Source organism: Bos indicus x Bos taurus, chromosome 28 (assembly GCF_003369695.1).
Source record: "Bos indicus x Bos taurus breed Angus x Brahman F1 hybrid chromosome 28, Bos_hybrid_MaternalHap_v2.0, whole genome shotgun sequence".
In the NCBI taxonomy this organism is placed as follows: Eukaryota; Metazoa; Chordata; class Mammalia; order Artiodactyla; family Bovidae; genus Bos; species Bos indicus x Bos taurus.
This window is the reverse complement of record NC_040103.1, coordinates 26,071,760-26,096,396: the sequence shown is the minus strand read 5'-3', so window position 1 is coordinate 26,096,396 and position 24,637 is coordinate 26,071,760. Positions and strand designations below refer to the sequence as shown.

At 52.0% G+C, this 24,637-nt stretch overlaps 1 protein-coding gene across 18 annotated transcripts in view; it reads right to left on the bottom strand.

Moving 5' to 3' along the window:
• COL13A1 (collagen type XIII alpha 1 chain) overlaps window positions 1-24,637 on the bottom strand; it is a 152,638-nt gene that overhangs the window by 121,320 nt on the left and 6,681 nt on the right. For all 18 annotated transcript variants that reach the window (XM_027530652.1, XM_027530655.1, XM_027530643.1 and 15 more), the window contains exon 2: window positions 11,362-11,431. In XM_027530652.1, coding sequence (XP_027386453.1) covers window positions 11,362-11,431 — 70 coding nt within the window. The remainder of the gene's footprint in view (window positions 1-11,361; window positions 11,432-24,637) is intronic.

Genomic DNA, 24,637 nt, shown 5'->3' with positions numbered 1-24,637 from the left:
GAAAGAATGAGCAGGCAGGCCCAGGGCAGTCTTGCTGCCACTCAGCTACCTGAGGGTCAGACTGTGGGGATGCTTTTCTCCTTCCCTTCTCTGCCTGCCCAGCCCCCACCAACCTCTGCCTCACCCCCTCAGGCGGATCTGGGGGCCTCTCCTTCTCCTCACCAAGGAGCCCAGTGCAGCTGGGCTACTGGCTGTCTTCTAACCCCCGGGGTTAGTGACTCAGGACAAACGCCAGCTGTGCAGGCCATCGTCAACAGTGTTGATCCCTGCCTTGCTTGTGGCCCGCCTCACAGAGGTGACCCCAGGACTGCAGTTGGACTGCCCCATGCAGGGGACCCATCTGCCACTATCTGCCACTATCTCCAGTAGGCACACCCCTACTGGAGCCCTCGGACTCTGCAGCAGCCGCTGCTTTGCCTGTTCTTCCCTTTACCTGGACTCCCTTCACCTGAGCTCCTCTGAGCCTCCTGAGGACAGAGCATGGCATCAGTTTGTTGAGTGACTGAGTGAAAGTGACAGAGACAGAGGGAGGCAGAGCAAGTCTGCCTTCTGACACAGTTCTGGTTTGTTTGGAGTCAGACTTTTTTAAAGATATATATATATATTATTTTTCTTTTATGTGGACCATTTTAAAAGTCTTAATTGAATTTGCTATAACATTGCTTCTGGTTTTTTGTTTTGTTTTGTTTGCAGTATCTTAGCTCCCCAACCAGGGATCAAAGCTGCAACCCTGCATTGGAAGGTGGATTATTAACCACTGGACCACTCGGAAAGACCCTATACTTCTTAGGTTAAAATAATTCTGGTGCCAGCACATGCTAGTTCTGCGACCTTTGTCACATGACATAACCTCTTTGAGCCTCAGTCTTCTCATCTGTAAAGTGGAGATAACAGGAACTGCCATGTTAAGTAATTATGAGGATTAAATGAGATAAAGTGATAAAGAGCTTACACCAGTGCCTGGCACAGAGTAAGTCCTTGATACACATTGTTGCTATCATTATTAATTTATGTCCTCCAGCCTTATCCAATACTACTGCCCTGGACAAGAATTATGGCCATTGCCAAGTCCGCAGTTTGCTCCCAGGAAGTACTCACTCCCGTGGCTGGAGGAAGTCCGTCAGGACATAACTTCTGACAGTTTGTTTTAGGTCCCAACCCTGCCACTTCTTAGCCTTGTATCCTTGACAGATGTGCTCTGAGCTTCAAAGTCCTCATCTGGAAACGTGGTCATGTGAGAGTCTTAATCTCAGAGAGAGGCTGGGAGGATGGAGTGAGGTGTGCAGGGTACGAAGCAAGCAGTCAGACAAGCTGCTGTCAGAGACCATCCAAGCTGACTTGACGGTGGACAGGAATCTGCTGGGGAGCAGCTGAGAGGCTGGTGGGGCTGAGAAGGAGTGGGGGCACCAGCCAGGGAGTGGGCGGCTGGGTGGCTCTAGGAAGAGCTGAGGGCTGTGTCCACATGTCAAGGTGTCTGACCTCCTAGTCTCTTATGCGGGCCATGGCCCTTCCCGTTTACTTCTCCTTTCCAGCAGAGCGGCACCGGCATTCTTTCAGCACCACTGCATTGGAAGCTTCACTTGGGGTCCTCCAGGACAGAGCGGGCAGAGGAGGACCCTCCACTGTGTGGGGGGCAGGGAGCCCCTGTGTCTCTGGCACACGTTGGGCCAGAGCTCACCCTGGGAGAGGCGACAACTCCCAGGGCACAAAGTCTCCAGCAAGGCGCACCCTTGCCCTCGCTGCCCTGAGCAGTGGCTTTAGCGGCCAGACGGCTGCCGGTACAGGTAAGGTCATAGAATCAGAGCTTCCTTCTCCCACCCCCGGGAGCCCTCCCAGGACTTCAGCACTTCCACAGAAACATCCTACATTCTTACCTCTCCCCCGCCAACCCCGGCCAGCTTATCCAAAATAGAGCCCTGGCCTTCCCTGACAGTGGTTGAAACTGTGCTTCCACTGCCGAGGGTACGGGTTCAATCCCTGGTCAGGGAACTGAGATCCCACATGCTTCATGGAGTGGCCAAAAAATAAAAAACCAAAAAGCAAAATAGAGCCCTACCTCTTTCCTCTCCACCCTACTCCCTTCTGTTCTGCCTTGTCCCTGAGTGCAAATGGGCCGGCATTGGAAGCCTCGGACTCTGTCTTCTAGCTGTAGGCCTTGAACAGTCTCTGAACATCTCTGATCCTGTCTCCTCATCATTGAACTAGGGATTACCACAGCCCGACAGCCCAAAATGCTTGGTGGGAATATAAGTAATACTGTCCTAAGCTTGAGGTATAATGCCATCTGTTAGCAGAAATTCATGCCAGGGTCGTCACTGGTTACCCGGGCTCACGAGTTCAGCATGGCCTCGACCCCTGCTTTGCCTGCGCCTAACCAGAGGCCTACACTTGCCATTCTGCCTCTGCAGTCTCACCACCTCTCAACCTGTACCTCCTGATGTTCCGTGTCTTCTCTCAGCAGGACTGGTGTTGCCTCTTCCTGGCTCCTCAGCACTAACTCTCCTCCCCCTGCAGCTCCGTTCAGCTGGCTCATGTCACACCCTATCTGAGAAACCTACCATGCATCTTCAGCATGTCAGCCAACTCCCTCCATAGCCCATCTCCCCCATCCCGCCTTCCCATCCTTTTCTCTTCCTCCATCCCTCCACACGAGCTTGCTATAGTCATTCTAGATTATTCCTCCCTTCCCACAGTGGGAAACACTGTCTCTACACTTGTATTACACGGTTTCTGTCACTCACCGTGTTCTTATAAAGGTTTTCATTTACTGACATCTCACTGGTCTTGCGAGGCCTGCCTCACATGCCACTTCTTCCAGGAAGCCTTTCCGGATTCCTCTCTTCAAAAGCATCACTCCCTCACTTTCCAAATGTGATGCTTATGCTTCTGTGGGCACTTACCTAACCCTGGACAAAGTGAGGTCCCCATTTACCCTCAGTGGGCCAGTGTCCCCTCACTGATGCGGCCCACAGGCAGCCTGTTCACCTGATGCCAGCCCCTGTATGCCAGCTAATTTATTGCCCTACATACTTTCCAAGGTAGTGTACTATAAAATTTTTAAATGTTTTATTTTTTGTGGTTTTCATGTATCGTTTGTGTTTAAAGTATTATAAACCTATTACAGTACAGTACTGTATAGCCGATTGTGTTAGTTGGGTACCTAAGCTAACTGTGCTGCACTTAGGAACAAACTGGACTTAGGAACGTGCTCTTACGACATAACTCGTTCGTATGTGCGGGACTTAAGTGTAGCACTACTCAATACCCACGAGTCTCCACTCTGCTACTGACAAATATTTAGGTTTTCTTTCCCTTTGGGCAGCGGCACACACAGTGCCGAGGTGGACCCCTTTTCCTCTTGTATGCACGTGTGAGTGTTTCTCTAGGGTGTGGCAAGAGCGGGGCGGCTTTCTACACTTGACCAGATACGGTTAAATTGTTCTTCACGGGTGTCCACCTCTCTTCACAAGTGAGGAAACTGAGGCCCAGAGACAGGGCAGTGGCCTGCTTGGAGCTCTCAGGGTCCAGGACCTGTTCCCAGTCCAGGGCCCTTCTGGGCGCAGCACACTGCCTGTCTGGAACCCCCATTTCCTTATTTTTATTTCTCTACAAATCTCCGCGACCACCCGGGTGGGCGTTATCAGAGCCCATCTAGAAGAAACACATTATCAGCATCCTCCAGGCGGCCTGGGGGTCTGGGAGTGCTTTCGAGAGGAAATGGGGAAAAAATTAACTTTAGAGAATTCCCTGGGCAGCTCTAAACCTCCTGCTGAAGGTCTTGAGAGGGGAGGCGCTTCCAGGGGGCCGGGGCGGGTTGGGGGCAGTGTTTTCTTAGAGGGCAGCACCTGGATCCCAGCTGTGTGGGCCTTCCCAAGCCTGTTCCCTGATCCTCCCCTTCTCGTGAGGGCCAGGGGCTTCGGTGCCCTTTCTAAGGCCACAGCCAGCCCTCTTCTGGGACAACCTGGAGCTGAAAGAGGCCACAGAGACTCCAGGACCTGCCTTTGTCTGAAGCCCAGCATCCAGGCTTTATTGAACTACTTGTCTAATAGCTAAAGCACAGCATCGCTGCTCTGGCTTGACTGCAGCTCCCTTCATCTACAGCCTCTCCATCCAAATGCCATCAGAGGAGTGGCAGCTGGGTGTCACGAGGGAGCCTGCTGGAAGACTGGCAGGAGGGGAGACTTGGGGGGTGGGCAGGTCACATTAGGGGTTTGGGCCTTTATACTGGAAGGGACAGAAAGCGCTGAAGGTTAAAGCCTAGTTAAAGCCTTGTTGTTTAGTCGCTAAGCTGTGCCCAGCTCTTTTGTGGCCCCATGGACTGTAGCCTGCTAGGCTCCTCTGTCCATGGGACTTTCCAGGCAAGAACACTGGAGTGGGTTGCTACTTCCTTCTCCAGGGGATCTTCCTGACCTCCAGGGGTTCAGGTATTGAACCTGAGCTGCCAGGGAAGCCGTAGGGTGATGCATTAAGTTTAAAAAAGACCATGCTGACTTCAGGCTTCCCTGGTGGCTCAGGTGATAAAGAATCCACCTGCAGTGCAGGAGATCTGGGTTCGATCCCTGGGTTGGGAAGATTCCCTGAAGGAGGGCATGGCAACCGACTCTAGTATTCTTGCCTGGAGAATCCCCATGGACAGAGGAGCCTGGCGCGCTGCAGTCCTTCGGGTCACACAAAGAGTGGGACATGACTGAGTAACTAAGCACAACAAGCACAGCACATGCCGACTTCTGGGTGACAGGGTATTGGAGGAGGCCTGTTAGGGGCTATCGCAGCAAGTCAGGTGAGAGATGGTGGCAGACCGATGATGGTGGTAGTGGAAGTGGAGGGACTGGCAGGGTGGTAACCTGAGACTTAGTGATCTAGGGGGTGGGAAAGAACAGGTAGTCTTCAGGCTGGCGCCCAAGTTCTGGCCTAGGTGTGCTAACGGCGCCATTCCCCAGGAGCAGGAATACTGGGAAAGGGCCGGGTGTGGGGAAGAGACATTGGCTTCAGCTGTGTGTCTTTTGAGGATGGGTGGCCTGGAACACATCCAGGGGGAGATACCAAGCAGGCTGCCTGGTGGCGTTCATAGGCAGGGAAGGTTCTCCCTGGCGGGAAACCCACAAAGGCTCCTCTCACTGAGTAAGTGCCTCACACTGAGGACTGCACCTGTAGAATCTAAATCAAATCACTGACGCTCATGGCCAAGGAGAAAGCTTCACAGGTGTACACATCTTGGTCTGTTTTCACTTCTCATTGGAAGACAAATGACTTGTCCCAGTAGGTGGTTTTGCCTGGATTATACATTGAGCACACACCAGGCAATATGTTACCATAGTAACTTAATAGCAGAACTAGGGTGGGAGAGAAAGATGGAAGGAACTGTGGGGATACTGTAGCAGGTCTGGAGGTAGAAATGGAGAACAAAGTTATAGAGGCAGCATGAGCAGATACACGCAGGTGAGACACTGGTATACAGGCAGGTGAACAGCCCGATTTTACTGAACAAAAAGGAGTACAGCACGTGGGATGCTGATCAGAGACTGGGCTAGAGAGAGAATGTGGACTTACCATTGGAGTGGGGGTGTTTACAAGCACTAGGCAGCCATGGATACTTTCTGAGCAGAGGAGTGGAACTGACAGAACCCAGCCACCGATGGAGAGCAGTGGGCATGGGAAAGGGAGCATTGATGTTGCCACAAGAGGTTGGAGCCTGAGTGGGAAGTCAAACCTGCAAAGTCAGGAGGAGGAGGTGGGACGGGGGTGGGGAGAACGAAGCTGACTCAGCATGTGAAAGCAGAACAAGGGAGAGCCTGAACTGAATAGCGGGGTCTCTTCCCAGACTGGTCCTTAGGGATGTGTTTTAAAGAATAGCCAAAATGACTCAGAATTAACCATCAGTGATTGGCATGTAAAGCAGAGTTTCTGACAACAGTATTTCTTTAGTTTAAATGTTCTCCCTAACCATCAGCTGTTTAATCCTTTTCTTCACCAATGGCAGCAAGGAATATTTTGGTCTGAATTCTCCCTTTTCTGGGTTAGCCAAGTCTGACCTAAGGAGAACTGAAAAGAAACAGACAGGAGGTGATGGATCTGCTCTACTGCAGTCCAGTTTGGGATAGAAGCTCTGGTCATAGCTCTGATCTTGTAAGCACCATGAGGCTCTTGTAGGTGAAATCTGGTGCCAGGACAGACAGGGCCAGGCTAGACAAAGGAAAGACTTCAGGATATGTGGATGCCAGCCCTCAGCACCTATGGAAAATAACCAAGCCTGAGAGGCAGTTTCAACTTCAACACAAATAGCAGCACATGAGAAAATAAAGTTCTGTCCACAGAATCACAGACTGTGTTGCTGGAAGGGGTTTCTCTGCCTTCCACATCCTTGTTAGTTTGGGCTCCAGAATATGAATTGTACCAGGTCACATCACCATGTCCCCAAACTTTCTCTGACACTACATCTTACTCTCTGTGGGTAACAAAGCCAGGACACAGACCTCACTGCCTACGACTCCTATACCCATGCCAGACATCATTAAATGACCTCCACACTTTCTGCTGGGCCTGGATGCAGCCTCGGGATCTAACTCAGCACAGTCTTGCAGGCAGACATTACCAATCAACTACCATCCTCAGGATGACAATCGTTTGCCTCCCATTGAACAGAAAGAGCCAGAATGCCTCAGCCTGTCTCTCTGTTGTCTTTTTCCACCTGTGTTTCCCATCACTACTTCTATGCTCTGGCTTCCCTCAACTGCTTGCCATTTCTAAACAGACATGTCTTTTTCTCACTCCTTGAGTCTTTGTCCATGTCATGACTCAGCCTGGAATGCCCTCTGTGCAGACTATTAGTGCTTCCCCAGGACATGCTCTCCCATAACAATAAATCTGTGTCTGGGCACACAGCCGCCCAGCATTAAACACTGCCCAGCCTCCCCTGGACCAGAAGGCAACCATGTGCTAAGTGTTGGCCAATGAGATATGAAGGGAAGTGATGCATTTTTAACTATTTCCCCAAGTTTTGCCTTTAAGGGTTTGGGCATATACTCTCCTGGGTCCCGTCCCTTTCACAATGGCCATTTGATGGTGAGAACAAAGCAGCGCCAGCGGCCCAGAGACAGAAGCCACATGATGAAGATGGGAGGCTAGCCTTCCAGCCAGGACCACCATCCCCTGGCTGCTAGGGAAGAGTCATCCTCCTCCACCTCGTTGAAATCTCTCTATTTGGTGGGGGAGTGTGGGGAGGGTGTCTTCGGTTATGGTGGCAGCTGAGTCTGTACTCTATGTGCCCTCCCATCTGCTTCTTGTTCTTTACAACCACCTTCCAGCACCACCTCCTCAGTGGAGTCTTCCCAGAGCCCCAGGCTCCTCTGGGATCCCCCACACTTCATGCACACCTCCCGTTGGCAGTCCTAAACCGCAGGATGGCTGTGGCCCCTCCCACCATCCTGGCTGAAGGCAACTTCTCTCTCCTCCATCCCTCCCCTGGACCAGTGCTGGTGATGGCGTGAATGCCCAAACCTGATCGTATCACCCACTTGTCCCTGCTCCTAAAGTGCAGACCTCTCAGTCTGGTGGTCAACATGTGACTCTGACCTACTCTGAGCCTTAGAGATGAGGCCCAGCCTGTGAAGTGATCTGATCCAGAGGCTCAGCTGGTCACAGCTCCCTCTGTGTGTGTGTGTGACCGCGGACTGTCCCACCCGCTGCCCGCCCCGCCCAGCCCCAGCGTGGCGGGTCTCAAGTAGCTGCTTCCTTGCTGACTGGAGCCTATATTGTCCTGCTCCTGGTTTGTTACTGAGAACAGGGACAGAGAAAGGGGAGTTTGCCTGAGCTGTGTATTCTTCTCAAGTGGCCCAGGAAGTCCCACGACCTTTATATCTGTTCCTGAGACCCTCCTCCTGTCCCACTAGGCAGTATGGTTTGCAAATTGTCCACACCTATTCCTCTGAACTTCTGGCCACTGTGACCTTTCTAACAAGGCTCGACTTCTGGCATCCCGTCCCAGGCTGCACGCCCATCACTCCCGGGGCAACCAGTACACGCAGCCCAGAAGCAGGATGCGGCCAGATCTCAGGCAGCAGATGGCTATTTTGGGACAGGGAGGATCCTGGGAGGATGCTGGCGAGGTCAGAGTAGGAAGGGAAAGAGGTGGCTTTTCTGCCCATGATTGTGTGTCCCAAGCCCTCTCTGGATGCCGCCCAGGGGCCCGAGGCTGCCACAAGGAAGAACACACCCACCACAGGGCTCCAGCCTCGGCCCGGCTGGCCACAGAGGCAAACTGAGGGCAGGCACAGGTCTGGGGCTCCAAATCCTGTGGCCATAGTGGGCAGAGGGAGTGTGTGCTTGTTTGTTGTGTCCTAACAGCAAGTGACTTCGGCATCAGGCAAGACATCGAGGGGTCTCGGAGCAGAGAAGGTGTCAAAAACCAACCCGAGGTCAGATGGAGAACACCAGAAAGAATCTAATCATCCAGGAATGATAATTGATAATAATTTAGTGAATATTCACTGAGCATTTACTATATGTGGAGCACAATATTAGATATTGGCAAAAAAAAAAAGTGAATGTTTTGCCTTGTATGTGACACTTGACAATTACGTAAGTCCTCGTCTGCAAGTATCAGGAGACTAAAAGTGGTTGTAAAGTGGTTTATAAACTCTGACCCTAAGGAAATAGTCGGAGAGGCATGATTCAGGTACAAAGATGAGAGCGGTATTCTACTGACTATGGGAATTGCAGACATTTCAGAATGCCTAACTCCATTGTGCCAGCTTCCAGTGTTCTGGGGAAGGTCATCTGTCCACGTCAAGTGTTCAGTACTGTGCCCGGCACAGCCTGGCTGCCCAGTGAGGGGCAGGGGCAGTGACTAGTATTACTCAGCACAGGTTGGCCACGTGGCCCAGGCTTTCGTGCAGAGGAGATACATTTACCATGGGGCGGGAAGCCTCAAGTCGGGCAGGGGGATAGGTCCAGGGACTGAGAGGGACCCAGCCTGTCCTAGGAGATGGATTGTATTCTGCAGTTCTGCTGTCCGAGACACCTCTATGCAGCCCTCACATCCTTCTCTACTGACTCTCCAAAAAGCTGGGAACACACCTTACTCTCCTTCTGATTTTGCCTCAGTTCGGGGCCTTTAAATGCTCCTGGTGTTGCCCACCTGGCTCTGATCTGTACTTTGGGCCAAACTGCCCTCTAGGGACTTTCCCAACACTCAGGACACCCCCTGAACATGTCCCTGCTCACTCTCCTCCCATCTCCTGGCCGAATCAGTCCCTGCTGGGGACCCTTCCCACAAGGACCTGCATACGCCCTTCCTCGCCTCCAGAATCCCTGAGCCACTCACGCTGCGTCACGGCTTCCTCCTCACCAGCCAAGAGCTGAAGCAGTACTCTTCTAGATTCTTCCTCCCTCCTGTGGCATCCCTTCCTAGCTCCCAGCTTCCCAGGACCACCTGAGCCATCCTCCCTCCTGTGGCATCCCTTTCCTAGCTCCCAGCTTCCCAGGACCACCTGAGCCATCCTCCCTCCTGTGGCATCCCTTTCCTAGCTCCCAGCTTCCCAGGACCACCTGAGCCATCCTCCCTCCTGTGGCATCCCTTCCTAGCTCCCAGCTTCCCAGGACCACCTGAGCCGGACCCTCCCAAGCACAGAATGGATCCCTCTTGGTTAGGTCCCCACTTTGATGGCAGGCAGGATATGAGACACCCTATCAGGCACGGAAGGGAAACAGCCAAGCCTCTTTCTGCCTGTAAATGTGCCTCTGACACCAGGACACAGTGTCTGATAAGGATTTCAGTGATCTTTAAAGTGCTAGAGGAATTGAACAGAAAAAAAAAAAAAAACGAAAAACTAGTAGTTCTAACTAGGAATCAGGAAAGCGCTAAGTACTCTCCATGGAACTCTCTGAACCTCCGCCACATGCCTGCAAGATGAGTATTACCCACATTTCTCAGACAAGACCATCGGGGCAGAGAGAGGTTAATAACTCCCTTGAAGATCACACAGCTGGTAAATATCAGAGCTGGAATCCAAATCTCTATGTTCCCTGGCTCCAAATCTCCTGCCATTCACCAGCTTTCTGTAGTTCAAGCAAGAACAATTGCAACTGACCAGGAATTATGAGGATGACAGACACCATGATCTGCAATCTGGGCTGCCTCAGAAACCCCAGTGCACACAGCCGCTCTGCCCAGGCCCCATCAACACAGCTTCATCTTCATCTCATCTCATTAATCTTGGCATTCTCTTCCCAAAAGCTATCCCAGATCCCAGGGCTCAATCTCCGGGGCCCCAAGGGAGGGAAGGCGCTTCCCAGGGCTCCTGGACACCTTTTTAATTAACCCAGACGACCCTCTTCTGACTGAGGCCAGCTGAAGCCTGTCACGGTCTCACCAGCTCCTGTGCCACCTGAACTGTGACTCCCAGCTGTGACTCAGCCCACTCACCCGCCAGCAAATGTGGTCTCTCCATTTCCCACAAGCTCAGCATCTGTTGGCTGCTCCTCCCTGGCTTGGGACCCATGAGTGCCAGCTCCTCAGCCCCTGTGCTCAGCGGAGGGCCTGCCAGAGCACCCAGGGAGTGTCCTGCTACAGTGGGCATCTAGGGGCCTGACTCTGAGCCAGCAGAGACCCGGAGCGGGGTGAACCCTCTGCAATTCCTTGCAAGTGTTACCTGCCTCACACACCCTTGTTTGGAGCCTCCTCCCTTACCCCCAAAGGGGTGCTGCCCATTCCAGTTACTCATGGGGATAATTAAACTTGCCCATCTGTCTTTTTCGTAGCTTAACAACAATGGTGGGCAACCTGGAAAAGTCTTCATGGACCATGACTCGGAATCCACATTAGATTGGTTAGCTTGATCACACCACATCACCCAGCAACCTCAACCTTGTTGGTGAGTGTGTGTGTGCGTGTGTAGCCTAGACACCAGATAGTGAACACACAGCCCCCTAAGCAACCTAGGTGGGACCGGCAAAGGTTTTCAATCATGGGGTAATTCATTCATTTGGGAATAAGTGTCTTTGAACTGATTCTATCGGGCGCAGGTGAATCAGAGGAGCCGGGTCCCTGTCTTCAGGGGCTTCTTTCAACTCTGGGCGACATTGCAGAATTTGCCATTTTCATTATCATATATGATCTCACAGCCTGGTGTGCACAGTATCTGGCCCATCGAAGAGTTGAGGAATAAATGAAGCTTGAATAAGTAAATGAATGATGGATGGGGATGGGGGGCCAATCAATGGGAACACGGGAGGCGAACATCGCAGACTGTCATTCCCATTTTCCAAATGAAAAGCGACGCTCTGAACAGAGTGTGGTCTGGCCACTGAGAGGGCCTCTGGTATGTGTCCCTGTCCTTGTCACCCCTGCATAGGGCTCCTTACCTGGCGGGCAGTGACATCCTGGGGATGTCTTCAGGGTCTCCCGGCGCCTCCGTGAGTGGAGCTTCCATTTCTGCACAAGGAGACAGAGAAGAGGGGTCACTGGGGGTCGTAAATGCCAAGCCCTGGAAAGCAACTAGGGACTGAGGGGAGGGGAGGGGGCTAGTGAGGGGGATGGGGGACAGGGGGTCTGGCAGGGGCACTGATCCTGGATCAAACACTGGCCACCAGGCATCTGGGTAATCAGAAGCAGATGGAGAGGTCCCATCTCAGTCACCTCGGGGTCTGATGTCTTTGGAGAGCTCTGAAGAAAATTAACTTGAGCACAAGACCCTGTAAAGCAGTTTGGCCTTCCTGCACCCGACCATCATGAGCACAACAACCTGTGCTTCTCGGCTTTCTGCTAATTGCTTCCTGTCTACTTCTGAGTGTCTATGCATCCCGGGGGCAGGGACAGTGGCCCCTGTTCTTCTGGTGTCACTCACAGAGCCAGACACAGGCAGGACCCCTGTCCCTCCATCAGACCCCTTCCTCATCAGCTTCCTTACCCTTCAGCCAATCTGGAAGGCACCAAAGACATGGCAACAAGCAGACTGAGATGCCTGCCCAAGGAGCTGCCATTTCCGTGGAGATGAATGGATGACACATACACAGCTGCCAGTCCAGACACCTGGAAAGGGCAGGTGCTGAGCACCCTCATCCTCGCCACCACCAAGGGAGGGAGCTGGAGGGGAAGCCAGAGGTTAACAGGTATGCTCTGGGGCCAGACTGCTGGACTCGTGGCCTTTCTCAGACCCTAAGCTGTTAACAGTTCTGACCTCATAGGTTACTGAGAGGATCAAAGAGTTTGGTGCATAGAAAGAAAGGTGCCTGATCCCCAGGAGGCATCAATAAGTGTTAGCTATGATTACACTTTCATGGCAAATAGAAGGGGAAGAAGTGGAAGCAGTGACAGACTTTATTTTCTTGGGCTCCAGAATCACTGTGGATGGTGACTGCAGCCATGAAATTAAAAGACACTTGCTCTGTGGAAGCAATGCTATGACAAACCTAGACAGCATATTAAAAAGCAGAGAAATCACTTTCCTGACAAAGGTGTCTATAGTCAAAGCTATGGTTTTTCCAGTAGTCACGTACAGATGTGAGAGTCGGACCGTAAAGAAGGCTGTGTGCTGAAAAATCGATGCTTTCAAACTGTGTGCTGGAGAAGACTCTTGAGAGTCCCTTGGACAGCAAGGAGATCAAACCAAGTCAATCCTAAAGAAAACCAACCCTGAATATTTGTTGAAAGGACTGATGCTGAAGCTGAAGCTCCAAAACTTTGGCCACCTGATGTGAAGAGCCAACTCACTAGAAAAGACGCTGATGCTAGGAAAGATTGAAGACAAAGGAGAAGAGCGTGGCAGAGGATGAGATGTTTGGATAGCATCACCAACTCAATGGACATGAATCTGAGCAACTCTAGCTGATAGTACAGGACAGAGGAGCCTGGAGGGCTACAATCCACAGGATCGCAAAGGGTCAGACACGACTTAGCAACTGAGCAACAACAATAATTACATTCCTTTTATAGGTAAGGGACCTGGGCTCAGAGAGGAGGCTGACCTGTCAAAACCATGGTGGAGGAAGGCTGAGATCTGGACCCGTTTCTCTGCGGCTAGGACTGCAGTTAGAAGCCAGTAGCCCCAGAGTCAAATTGGCCCCTAGATATATTTTATTTGGTTCCAAAGTGATTTTTGTTCAATGAATTTGTCACCAATCTTTTGAAGAGGCTGATTTCACATGAAAGTCCGTGTTTCTAATTTCCTTTGAACAAACTGGAAGATCTAGCCACCCGGGGCCTCTACTGCGTGGCTGGCTGTGACTGACCGTCCTGTGCACTGTGGTCCCCACTCCAACGCGCTGACCGGTTATGATGCCAGCTGGCTCCTCATAAGCGTCTCCCCAGCACTGGCCTCCTCCCTGTTGTGCAGTTCTGCCACTCAGGGAGAGGGTAAAGGAAGTCACCTGGAAGGTGTCGTAGGTTTGGTGTCACCTCTAGTTTGGCGGTGGAGACAGAAGGTCAGGAAATCTTCCCAAGGATTTCCGTCAAACTAATATCTGCTGAGCCCCCGCTGTGTACTGGCACTGAGCTGGGTGCTTTCACACAGGGAATCTCATCTAGTTTTCATAATCAAACTCTGCGTGCATGCTAAGTTGCTTCAGTAGTGTCCGACTTTGCAACACTATGGAATGTAGCCCGCCAGGCTCCTCTGTCCATGGGATTCTCCAGGCAAGAACACTGGAGTGGGTTGCCATGCCCTTCTCCAGGGGATCTTCCCAACCCAGAGATCAAACCCAGGTCTCCTGCATTGCAGGAGGATTCTTTACCTTCTGATCCACCAGGGAAGCCAAATAGTGATCACATTTCTTGATGAAGGAAAGTAGGCTCAGACAGACCAAGTGACTTGAACTTGGACTGGTATGTGGTGGATATGGGATGAGAACTCAGGCCTTTTGATGCAAAGTCTACTACATGCTGATGTATACACATTCCCCTGGCGGAGGGAGCTCAGCCCCCGTGTGCGTATGTGTATGTGTGAGTGTGTGTGTTGGGGTAGAGACACGCTGTGTTGAAGGGGAGGGCAGAAGAGGACAGGAGGTCAATGCATATAGGAGGAGAAGGGCAGGAACAGCCCTAAGGGGAGCCCCTCACTCAGAAAGGGAGGCTGGCACACAAATACTGGGTAGATGAACACTGAGGTGGGCACAGAGTGGCCACTGGGAAAATCGAGGACATCCCAGAATGAGGTCTGGAGGAAGGCCCTGTGATGCCCAGCTCTGAACCCAGCTCACTAGCACCACTTTTCAGAAAGGGACTGTGCATACCCACTTCCACATCCCTTCCCACCAAGAGAAGGCTCTCCAAGGGGATTCTCTGTGGCTGTGTGTGGCACACAAGTGGGTGTGTGACCCAACTCTGCTAAATGAAGGAGCTGGTCAATGGCTAACAAGCCATTGACTGAGTGTGCAGCATTTTGGCTATAGGCTGCAAACATTAGGACTGTCACTCATTCAATAACTGCAAGATGCCAAGCACAGGTTGGACCCTGGGGATGGAGCGAGCAGCCCAAGGTGGACAGGAGCCCTGCCCTCCTGGGTTCACCTTCCAGTGAAGGAGACGATGAACAGAGAAGCAGATGAATGTATAACCCAGGCGGTGATAAGTGCTATAGAGAAAACTAAACCAGGGTAAGGAGACAGAGAGTGACAGAAGGTGGTATTGTAAACTCAGGGTTCAGAGTTCTTTCTGTGCAGGGCACGTTTGAGAAGAGAGAACTGGCTGAAGTAAGGAAATGAGTCAGGAAGCGATCTGGAGGAAGTGTGTTCCAGGCAGAAGGAACAGCAGAAGCGAAGCCTCAGAGACAGGGCTGCATGTGGAGTTTTCAAGGAAGAGGAGAAGGGACAGTGTGGCAGGAGTGACTCGGGCAAGGAAGGAAGGATAGGAATGTGGTGGGAAAGGCAGATCATTGGGGTGCTGGCAAAGGCATTGAAATTTAGGACACAGATTCGTGACATTTCCACAGCTTCTTGACAGCCATAAAACTCCAGAGCTAGTACAGACGCTGTGGTGAGGCATCCAGCTCTCGCGGTCAGGCTCATCCTGAGCTGTGGGGTACAGTGGCTGCTGACAGCTCAGCCCCTCTCTAGGAACCACTCTCAGCTGAAGGAGCTGCCTTGACCAGGGTCATATCCATGCTCCCCAGCAAGGCAGGCCACAAACAGCCCCATTTAATAATAAAGGAAACTGAGACTCAGAGAGAAAAGGGGATTGCTTTGAGCAGGTAAGCCACAGAGGGATTAAATTCCAGGTCCTTCACCTTCAAGTTCAATGTTGTGGTGGTGTTGCTGTTCAGTCACTAAGTCATGTTGGACTCTTTGCGACCCCATGGACTGTAGCCCACCAGCCTCCTCTGGATCCCCAGGCAAGAATACTGGAGTGGGTTGCTATTTCCTCCTCCAGGGGGTCTTCCTGACCCAGGGATCAAATCTGTGTCTCTCACGTCTACCTGCATTGGCAGGAGGATTCTTTACTGCTGAGCTAACCAGCGAAGCCAGGTTCAATACTTTGGTTCAATTCATCCTGTATATATGGCTACTGCTCCTTAGTCGCTTCAGTCGTGTCTGACTCTGTGTGACTCTATGGACTGCAGCCTGCCAGGTTTCTCTGTCCACGGGATTCTGTAGGAAACAGTACTTGAGTGTGTTGCCATGCCCTTCTTCAGGGGATCTTCCCGATCGAGGGATCGAACCCGGGTCTCCTTCACTGCAGGCGGACTCTTTACCGCTGAGCCCCCAAGAAAGCCCTGGTTCAATACTTTGGTTCAATTCATCCTGTACATATGGAGCTCCTACTAATTGCAAGACTACAAAACAGAGCACAAGACAGTCCCCATCACCAAAGGAGTTTGAACTTTATGTGGGGGACACGTGTTGAGTAGTGTCCAGCTGGTTGCAGACTTTGAGAGCTGAGTGGGTGACGGGGGTTCTGTGCCCGGGTAAGGGTTTGGCCCAAGGCAGCCAACCAAGGGCCTGAAGCAGAGGAAGCATGTGGTCAAATCTGGGTGGTCTGACAGCATGTTGAGAAAGACCAGGACAGTGAGAAGGTTGGAGGCTGAGGTTCCTCTCTGGAGGCTGTCAGTCACGCATCCAACAGAGAGACACTGGAGGTCGTGTTTATGGCCTGGCAGCTTGATAGAGAGCGGCGGATGAAGGGAAGGGGGTACACAGGAGAAGGAATGGACAGGGCACAGGATGAACTTGGTGTGGGGGTAGGGCCTGGCCTCAGCAAACATTTTCTGTGAAGGGCCAGTTACTAAATATCTGAGGCTGTGTAAGCCATACGACCTCTGTCACAACCACTCAGCTCTACTGTGTAGGCGAAAGACAAAATAAGCACGGCCGTGTTCCCATAAAAACGGATTTACTAAAACAGCCTTCCAATGGGATTCAGTGCTTGTTTGCTCACCTCTGATACAATCTTTATGCAAACATGCTGTTCTTCCTCCCATCATAAAAAAAAGAAAAGAAATGAAAAATCCTCATGGACTCTACTTAGCTCTTTTCCTAGAAAAACTCCCTGATGGAGGGTATCTTCCTTGCTCTCCCCTGGACCACTCCTACCAGGCTCTTAGCCTCTTTCCTGGCTTGATCTCCAGGAGGCCTTTCTGTAATAGCTTTGCTAGCCTTCCTCCTTGTTTCATTTTCTCCTTCCAATTTTGCTGTCGTTGTGATTGTCTTATTTAGCTTACCTATTGCTTCCCCTTTCCTTAGAAGGCAAGCTATACAAGGACACGAATATTTTGATCTGTTTCATTCACTGCTATTAATATATTCTCAGTGCTTACAGCATGGCCCGGCAGCACATGATAGGTGGTCAGTAAACACGTGTTGCTCAGGAGATCTCATGTAGTTCTAGATTTCTGATCTGTCTTGTAAATGGGAGGATGGCTGCCCCTTTCAGGTGGGCATGTGCTATCCAGACCACCACAGTACCCTCCCCCTGGCCTGCCTCACTGCCTTAGGCCACTAGCCTGGCCCCGCTAGGCATCTGAGTTTGAGACTCTTGGTTTGAAATCCCCACGCTGAGGCTCTGGGGCAGGTGTAAAACTTTCAGAGTCCCTGGGGTGGACCCCCAGCCGCCCTGGACAGAGAAGCCTTCCTGCTTCACCCGTTGGCAGCTAGGGCCTCCTGGAATGCCCCTCATGGCCAGAGCTGAAATACCACCTGCCTGATCATTGCAGCTATTAAAATGCCTGTATCAGTATCAAAGGGAAAATGCCAAGTGGCCACTCGCTCTCCCCAGAGAATGCAGCTCCGGTCTGGCCTGGGGTTTAGGGCCCGTTCCCTCCCTGAGCCCAGCCCCAGGGCTCTTAAAGGGATCAGGCTCTGCCTGGGCCTTTGTAATACATGGGTGTGTCCATGTAATACATGGTGTGAGGGAGGGAGCCCAGAACAGAGGCCAGGTGAGCTCCGAATTCCATAATAGTCATGACCTTGAGCCTGGCACCTCCCCCCAGAGAATCTGCAAAATGGGGATATTAGCCACCTGCCAGGAGACCCAGGTTTGATTCCTGGGTCAGGGAGATCTCTTGGAGAAGGGAATGTCAGCCCACTCCAGTACTCTTGCCTGGAAAATCCCACGGACAGAGGAGCCTGGTGGGCTACAGTCCACGGGGTCGCAAAGAGTTGGACATGACCGAGCAACAGTAACCTCTCAAGTGTTGCTGTGGGAAGTGCCTTGGAAACCAAGAAGTATTTAACAGGTAGACTTATTAAATAGGAGTAATATTAATAGTAATAGCTATCCGTATGGAGTTGTATATACCAGGCACTCTGCTAAGTGCTTTAGCATCTAACAATTAATTTTTGATATTAGTGAATGACTCCCATGAAAACCCACTGCCCTTGGAGGCTGCAATGGGATTCTATTTGGGGTTAGCGCATGCCCCAACCACCCCACCACCACCCCCCTGCCGAAATATCACTCTGTATGGAGCATGTGGTGTTGATACAGACTGGAGCTGCCTTTGGGACTGTTAGGACCTTGGGGTCTAGTCCCAGCATTCCCACTAACTGCAAAGCAAGAGGTGTTACCCCTCTGGGCCTTGGTTTCCTCATCCATAGAACAGGAATACTACTAGATACCACTGGACTACACAGGACAGCTGGAGGGATAAGATGAGATGAGACCGGAAAATCGAAAGAGGGCTCCAGATGTGCAGAAGGGCGAACACCTGCTATGCCGGCCTGTTTTTCTTAGTGACCAGATGAAGGCCACTTCTCTCTTGAGCTGATGCCAGGCCTGCCTCCTCCCACCTGCCACAGTGAGGCTGGCCTGGCCTCATGTACTGCTGCCGACACGTGGTCCTACCCCTCCACCTCCTGGGAAACTCAGACCCCTTCTTCCTACAAGGGGGAGGGTGAGTGAGGGACCTGTCTGCTGCCCTGCCTTTTGACCACAAGAACGAGAAGCTGAAAGAAGGATTTGCCCATTGAAATGACCAGGCTGGGCAAAGCTCTGTGCCAGCATCTGACTACAATGCCTGGCACAGAGTGTGTGCACCATCCCAGCTGCTGGAGCATTCTCCTTACCTCATGCTACAGCTGCTATGGGGCTGGTGCCCTGCTGGAGACTTGAGGCGGCCCTTTGAGGGCAGGGCCTGGTCCAGTGTCACTGATCCACACTCGAACCAAATTACTTACTTTTAGGCCTGCCTCCCCCACCCCCGAGGATTCATCCCTGTGGTCTCACATGGGCTCTGGCCTTTTCAGATAGAAAAGAGGGCTGCTGCTGCTGCTGCTGCTGAGTCACTTCAGTCATGTCCGACTCTGTGCGACCCCATAGACGGCAGCCCACCAGGCTCCCCCATCCCTGGGATTCTCCAGGCAAGAACACTGAGTGGGTTGCCATTTCCTTCTCCAATGCGTGAAAGTGAAAAGTGAAAGTGAAATCGCTCAGTCATGTCGGACTCTTAGCGACCCCATGGACTGCAGCCCACTAGGCTCCTCTGTCCATGGGATATTCCAGGCAAGAGTACTGGAGTGAGGTGCCATTGCCTTCTCCAAGAAAAGAGGGCAAGGGAGGGCAATCCAGGGAGAAGCAAAGGCTGGATCCCAGAGAAGGCAGGAGAGGAACAGAGGGATTTGTTAAGGGGACGGGCCCGCGTGTGGCTGCCTGCCCCTGAGCGCAGGCAGCTCAGTGGGATGAAATCAAAGTGGAGGAAACCGAGACACTCAGCCTACACCCACCCAAACTGGACTCGCCCTGTCTGCTCTGGGAGCCTGTGTGCTGGGGGCCAGGAGCGGGTGCCCTGGGGCAGTCTGAGAAACTGTCTTCTTCCTTCCTCCCCCGTTCTCTTTGTGCAAGGGACTTGGCGTCTGATCACAGACTACCAGGGCCACAAAACAGGGGACTCTCTAGATGCCATGAGCTGCTGCTGCCTCCCCATTTCACCAGAATCACAGAGAGATATTGCTCCAGGCTCTGCAGGCCAGAAAACTCGGGGACAGAGGTGCACGCCCCGGTGTGAACTTTCCAGCCTTCGTATGAGAAAGTTCTTCCAGCTCAGCTATGACTCTGCTGCAGCCTCAGGAGACAGGAAACAGGATGGGCACTGGGTTAGCACGAGGCCTAGGACCTCCAGTTTCGGGGGGCCTGAGGTCATCCCTGCACCCAGTGCAGGATGAAGCAGGGTCCCCCACAGTAGAGTGGGGAGGGGCTGGGGGCAAGAGTGCTGGGACGGAGATCAGACCCTCTCCCCAACTTCTCTCCCTCTCACGAGTGGGTATCAAGCATCTTTGTTTGCTGCTGCTGCTGCTGCTGCTAAGTCACTTCAGTCATGTCTGACTCTGTGCAACCCCATAGACGGAAGCCCACCAGGCTCCCCTGCCCCTGGGATTCTCCAGGCAAGAACACTGGAGTGGGTTGCCATTTGCTTCTCCAATGTATGAAAGTGAAAAGTGAAAGGGAAGTCGCTCAGTTGTGTCCGACTCTCTATGCAAAGTGCTGGGGACCCACATGTGAGCAGAGCAGACATGGAGGCTGCCCGCATGGGGCTTACTCTCTAGGGAGGGGCACTTAAGGGCCTCTAAACCACACACATCACCGTGAAGCAGCCCCTGTCATCAGAGCTCTGGCAGGAGAGGTGAGATGTCGAGAGCCAGTCCAGCGGCACTTACTAGGCTGGTTCATCATGGGAAAGTGACAGCTGAGCTGACATCTGAGGATGCGCAGCAACCTACCAGGGGAGGGGCCCAGGTATGGGGGAAACAGCGAAGATCTGATATAATAAGGTGCTTCTCGGAAACCAGGCAGTAGTCTTATACTCAGCGCTCAAAGAAACCCACCCATGAACGAGGAAACTGAGACAGACAGGTGAATTAACTAGCACACGGCCAAGAACAGCAGAGGCAAGGTCTGAACGTGGCTCTGCGCCCATGAGCCTCTCCTTGTGCCTGTCCTAAGTGAGGGGGTGAGTAGGGAGATTGACTCTTTTCAGGAGACTGCAACTTCTATTCCTGGAGTGCCAGGCGCTGCTCAAAGCACTTGTTTTAACTTTCTTCAATCCTAAAAACAACACTCAAAGGAGGGCGATACTCTTACTATCCTTAACCTCATTTTATAGAGATACAGGCCAAAGCACAGAGAGGTTAACCCACTTGCCCAAGGTCACACAGCCAGTCATTTGGCTGGACTCTAAAAGTAGAAGGTGAGCCATGAGGCTAGAGAGGGTGGCAAGGGCCCCCCTCATGGATCATAGTAAGAAGCAGTATGAAGTCACTAAAGGGCTGTAATCAGAGAACTGGGGTAATCATACTTAGAAATTTTGAAAGATTATCCTGGCTGCTGTGCAGATGATGAAGGGGGCAGGGCAGAGTGAACAGGGGCAGATGGGTGAGGGTCTCCCATGGCCTGGGAGAGCCAAGGGGGGCTCGAGGCAGGCATGATGCACAGAAGGGGATGGCTCTGTGGGGGGCTGAGAAAGTTCAGTCTGTCCTGGAGTCAGGACGTGCGGTGCTGAGTGTGCAGAGGAGGACGTCCTGCTTAGCTGAGAGACGCTGAATATGAGGTGCTTTCAAGACATGCTGGAGGGGTGGGATTGCAGGTGTAGGATGGATCTGGAGCTCTGAGGACATGAAGAACACACACATTACAGCCAGAGCTGTCTAATCATGGAGCAGCCAGCTGCATAAGGCAGTGACCTCCCCGTTACTGAGGGTGTGTAAGTCTGAGAACCAGGGGTGTTTTGGGGATTCATTCCAGCACATGACTCCTTTCCTTCTAACACTCTGATTCCATGAGTAGGGAGATGCTGGAGGTGGCAGGACCACCCTCACTTCCCATGTCACTTTCAAAGTCTCCCCCTCCCCAGCTCCCAGGAAAGTCACTTAGGCTGTTTCTGGGAAAACCCGAGCTAATGCCCCTTTAACCAGCCCCTTCTTCATCCCTGTTCCTGTCCTGCCTCACAGGCCACCTTGTCAGAACATGATCCGATGCAGAAAACCTCCAAGTGGTGGCTGAAGAGGCACCTTCACGGGGCGTCTGTAGTGTACCAGGAGACCTCAGGTGTAAAGTCCCGAGGATGGCAGAGTCCCACGTCCTGTGACAGCCTTTGTGGGGAAGATGTGTCCCCCAGGGGCAGTAGGGCCTCCCTGGCTGAACTTACGAATGAGCTTCCTGGCAGGGGGCAGGGTGGACCAGAGCTGCCCGTGGCGGCTTGTGAGCTGAGCTAAGGAAAGAGAGACTTCGCTTTGGACTGTGGGCATCGGGGCGGCCAGGGAAGGTGGGGACGAGGGAAAGATGAAGAAAGGGGGCTGAGGAGGCCCAGTCTATGTAGACTCCAGCCACACAGGGTTTTGGGAAAACCCACAATAATCTCCAGGAGGGGAGACAGGGGTCCAGTGTCTCCCAGAAAGGCTGTGCCCAGACTCTCAGGAGGGCAGTTCCGCCCCTTTGTACTTGGCTTGCCCTCACCCTTTGAAGGATTGGAGGAGTCCTTGCTGCCAACAGCCACATCCCCGCCCTGTGGGGCACAAAGAGATTTTGCAGGGAGGCCAGCACCCTGGGCAGGAGGTCTGTAGACACGAGACAGGAGTGCCCACTTGCGGCTGCTGCTGAGGCCTGCCTGCCAAGCAGATGACAAGTGGGAGAGCCAGGACCCCAGCCTCCTCAGGCCCTCCCAGCCCCTCTCTACACCTGGGCCTCAGTTTCCCTTGGAGGAGCTCACTGACTTTCTTTCCAGTTTACTGAGGACTCAATAAGTGCTTCTGGGAGGGGAAGAATCCAACCAAAAGAGATGGGAGAAGCACTGGATGGATGGCAAACTCTCAGCTGATTTTATTCTTTGAAAAACTAAGACCAAGTGGCTCAGCGGCTAAGAACACACTTTTCAATGCAGGGGACATAGGTTCCATTCCTGATCGGGAACTAAGATCCCACTGCTAAGATGCTGCAGGGCAACTAAGCCTGTGTACCTCAAAGAAGAGCCTCTGCAGCCAAAGGAAAAAAAAAAACAACTATATATATATATATACATAAAAACAAAGGACACTAGTGGTAAAGAGCCTGCCCACCAATGCGGGAGATGTTAAGAGACACTGGTTTGATCCCTGGGTGGGGAAGACCGCCTGGAGGAAGACATGGCACCCCACTCCAGTATTCTTGCCTGGAGAATCCCATGGACAGTGGAGCCTGGTGGGCTACAGTCCATGGGGTCGCAAGGAGTCAGACATGACTGAAGTGATTCAGCATGGACACACAAGACCAAAACCAAAACCCAACACCCTGCTCCAAAAAAAATAAACCCCAATGCTTCCCCTTCTTTAACCTTCCCATACTTTCAAACCGTGCAGTGCGTGGTAGAGCTGTTACTGAATCTCGCCGTGACCCTCATGATTCTGCCACCATCAGCCCCTGAAGCACTGTTCTGGACTTAGGCGAGGGGCCCTGGGTAAACTGCACAGGGTGCTCCTGGCTCAGGGGAACAGATACAGTTTCTGTCTCTGTCCCTTTTGATAAAAATGAAGTACAATTTTGAACACACCAAAATGGTTAGTTAAAAGAAATCTTTATAAAAATAAGTGCAATGTTTGCTGCAGAGCAACTTGGGAGGGACTGTCAACTGTGGAGCTCGTTAGACAACCCACTGCCAGACCCTGCCCACGGGGATTCACATCAGGGTTTAGGGAAGGGGAGTCAGCCCTGGTATATTTGAAAGTCCTGCAGGTACCATTATGCAGCTGACCCATCACCAGTCCAGGGGCAGGCCTTTAAGGGTGTGCAGACATGAGAGAAGGAGGGGAGAGTCACTTTTAAAAGTTAAGTTTCTAGAGGACTTTTATCCTTATCTTGATCCAAAAGGAAACACTCAAGAAACTGCATAGGCAGACAGATAGATGCACGTTATTATAGGAAGGCAGCAGGGCAGAAGAGGGAGAAACAAAAGCGAGCGCAGGGTGACACAGCAGGGCTGAGACTGGGGCTTGTGCAGAATCTTCTGCCTGAACGACTCTGCTCTGCCTGGGGATGACTCCCAGATTTGGGGCTAAGCTTCCTTAGAGGACAGTTCAGTGTCCAAAGGACAAGACCCAGCCCCTCCCTCCTGGAAGCCCAAACATTCTGGAAGCCAAGGCTGGACAGGGACTTTCCTGAGGGTCCTTATCACCAAGACTTGATGTAAGCCTCTGTGCCATTCTTAAAGCAGAGATGGTAATGTGAGCTGACACCAAGTCAGCTCGGTCAATGCCACCTCTGTGACAAACCAAACTGAAGTGAACAGTCCCTGAGCCTGGCCTCTCTGACCTGCCTCAGCTGACTTAGGGCAACGTGGTACTTTATACAGATCGTCTACACATGTGGCTCTGAATGCCAGCTCTGGGGCCAGACCACCTGGGTTTGAGGCTCTGCCACTTACTAGAAGCAGTGTGATCTTGGGAAAGTAAAGCATCTTCTCTGGGCCTCCACACTCTTCTCTGTAAGAAGCAAATAGTAAAAATATAACCACTTCATAGGATTATTGTGAGAATTAAATTAATTAATAGATATAGTCTTTTCCAAAGAGTTGGCTCTCCGCATAGAACAAGTTGCTCTGCAGCAAACATTACACTTACTTTTATAAAGTTTAACTAACCATTTTGGTGTGTTCAAAATTGTACTTCACTTTTATTAAAAATTCTATTTACACTTAAAAAAAAGTTGTGGACACGATGCAGCCTCATTTTTGTCTTCATCAGTGATGAGGCTGTAATTGTTCCAGTTGTTATTATCTGAATCCTGCAACAACACTATTAAGAGGATGTTGTGCCCATTTTTCAGGTTGGGGCACTGAGACTCAGGTCACACAAGTAGGTAATGGCAGAGGAGGGGTGCTCCCAGCTGCTCTGTCCAGGTGAGGACACATCACACTGAGCCATCCCCACTCTCAGCTGGGACCTGTGGTGCAGCTCTGACTCAGGAGGAGTTCCTCACTTCAGCCTCTGACTCCTGCAAAACACCAGCTCCAGGGCACAACCCCCTGAGCAAACTCTGGGCAGACAGCCGGGTCTGGGTTGGGGGAGTGGGTGGAAGATAGCTGACTTCTGAGATGGCTTAACTGGCCTGTGGCAGTGGGACCTTAAATCAGCAGCTAATTGGTGAGGGCTGCCTACTCTGTGCAAAGCCCCAGGCTAGCTTCAGTGAAGGACTGGAGACCAGCGAGCTCCTGCCCTCGCCCGTTGGGTTGTATGTGATCAAATGGAG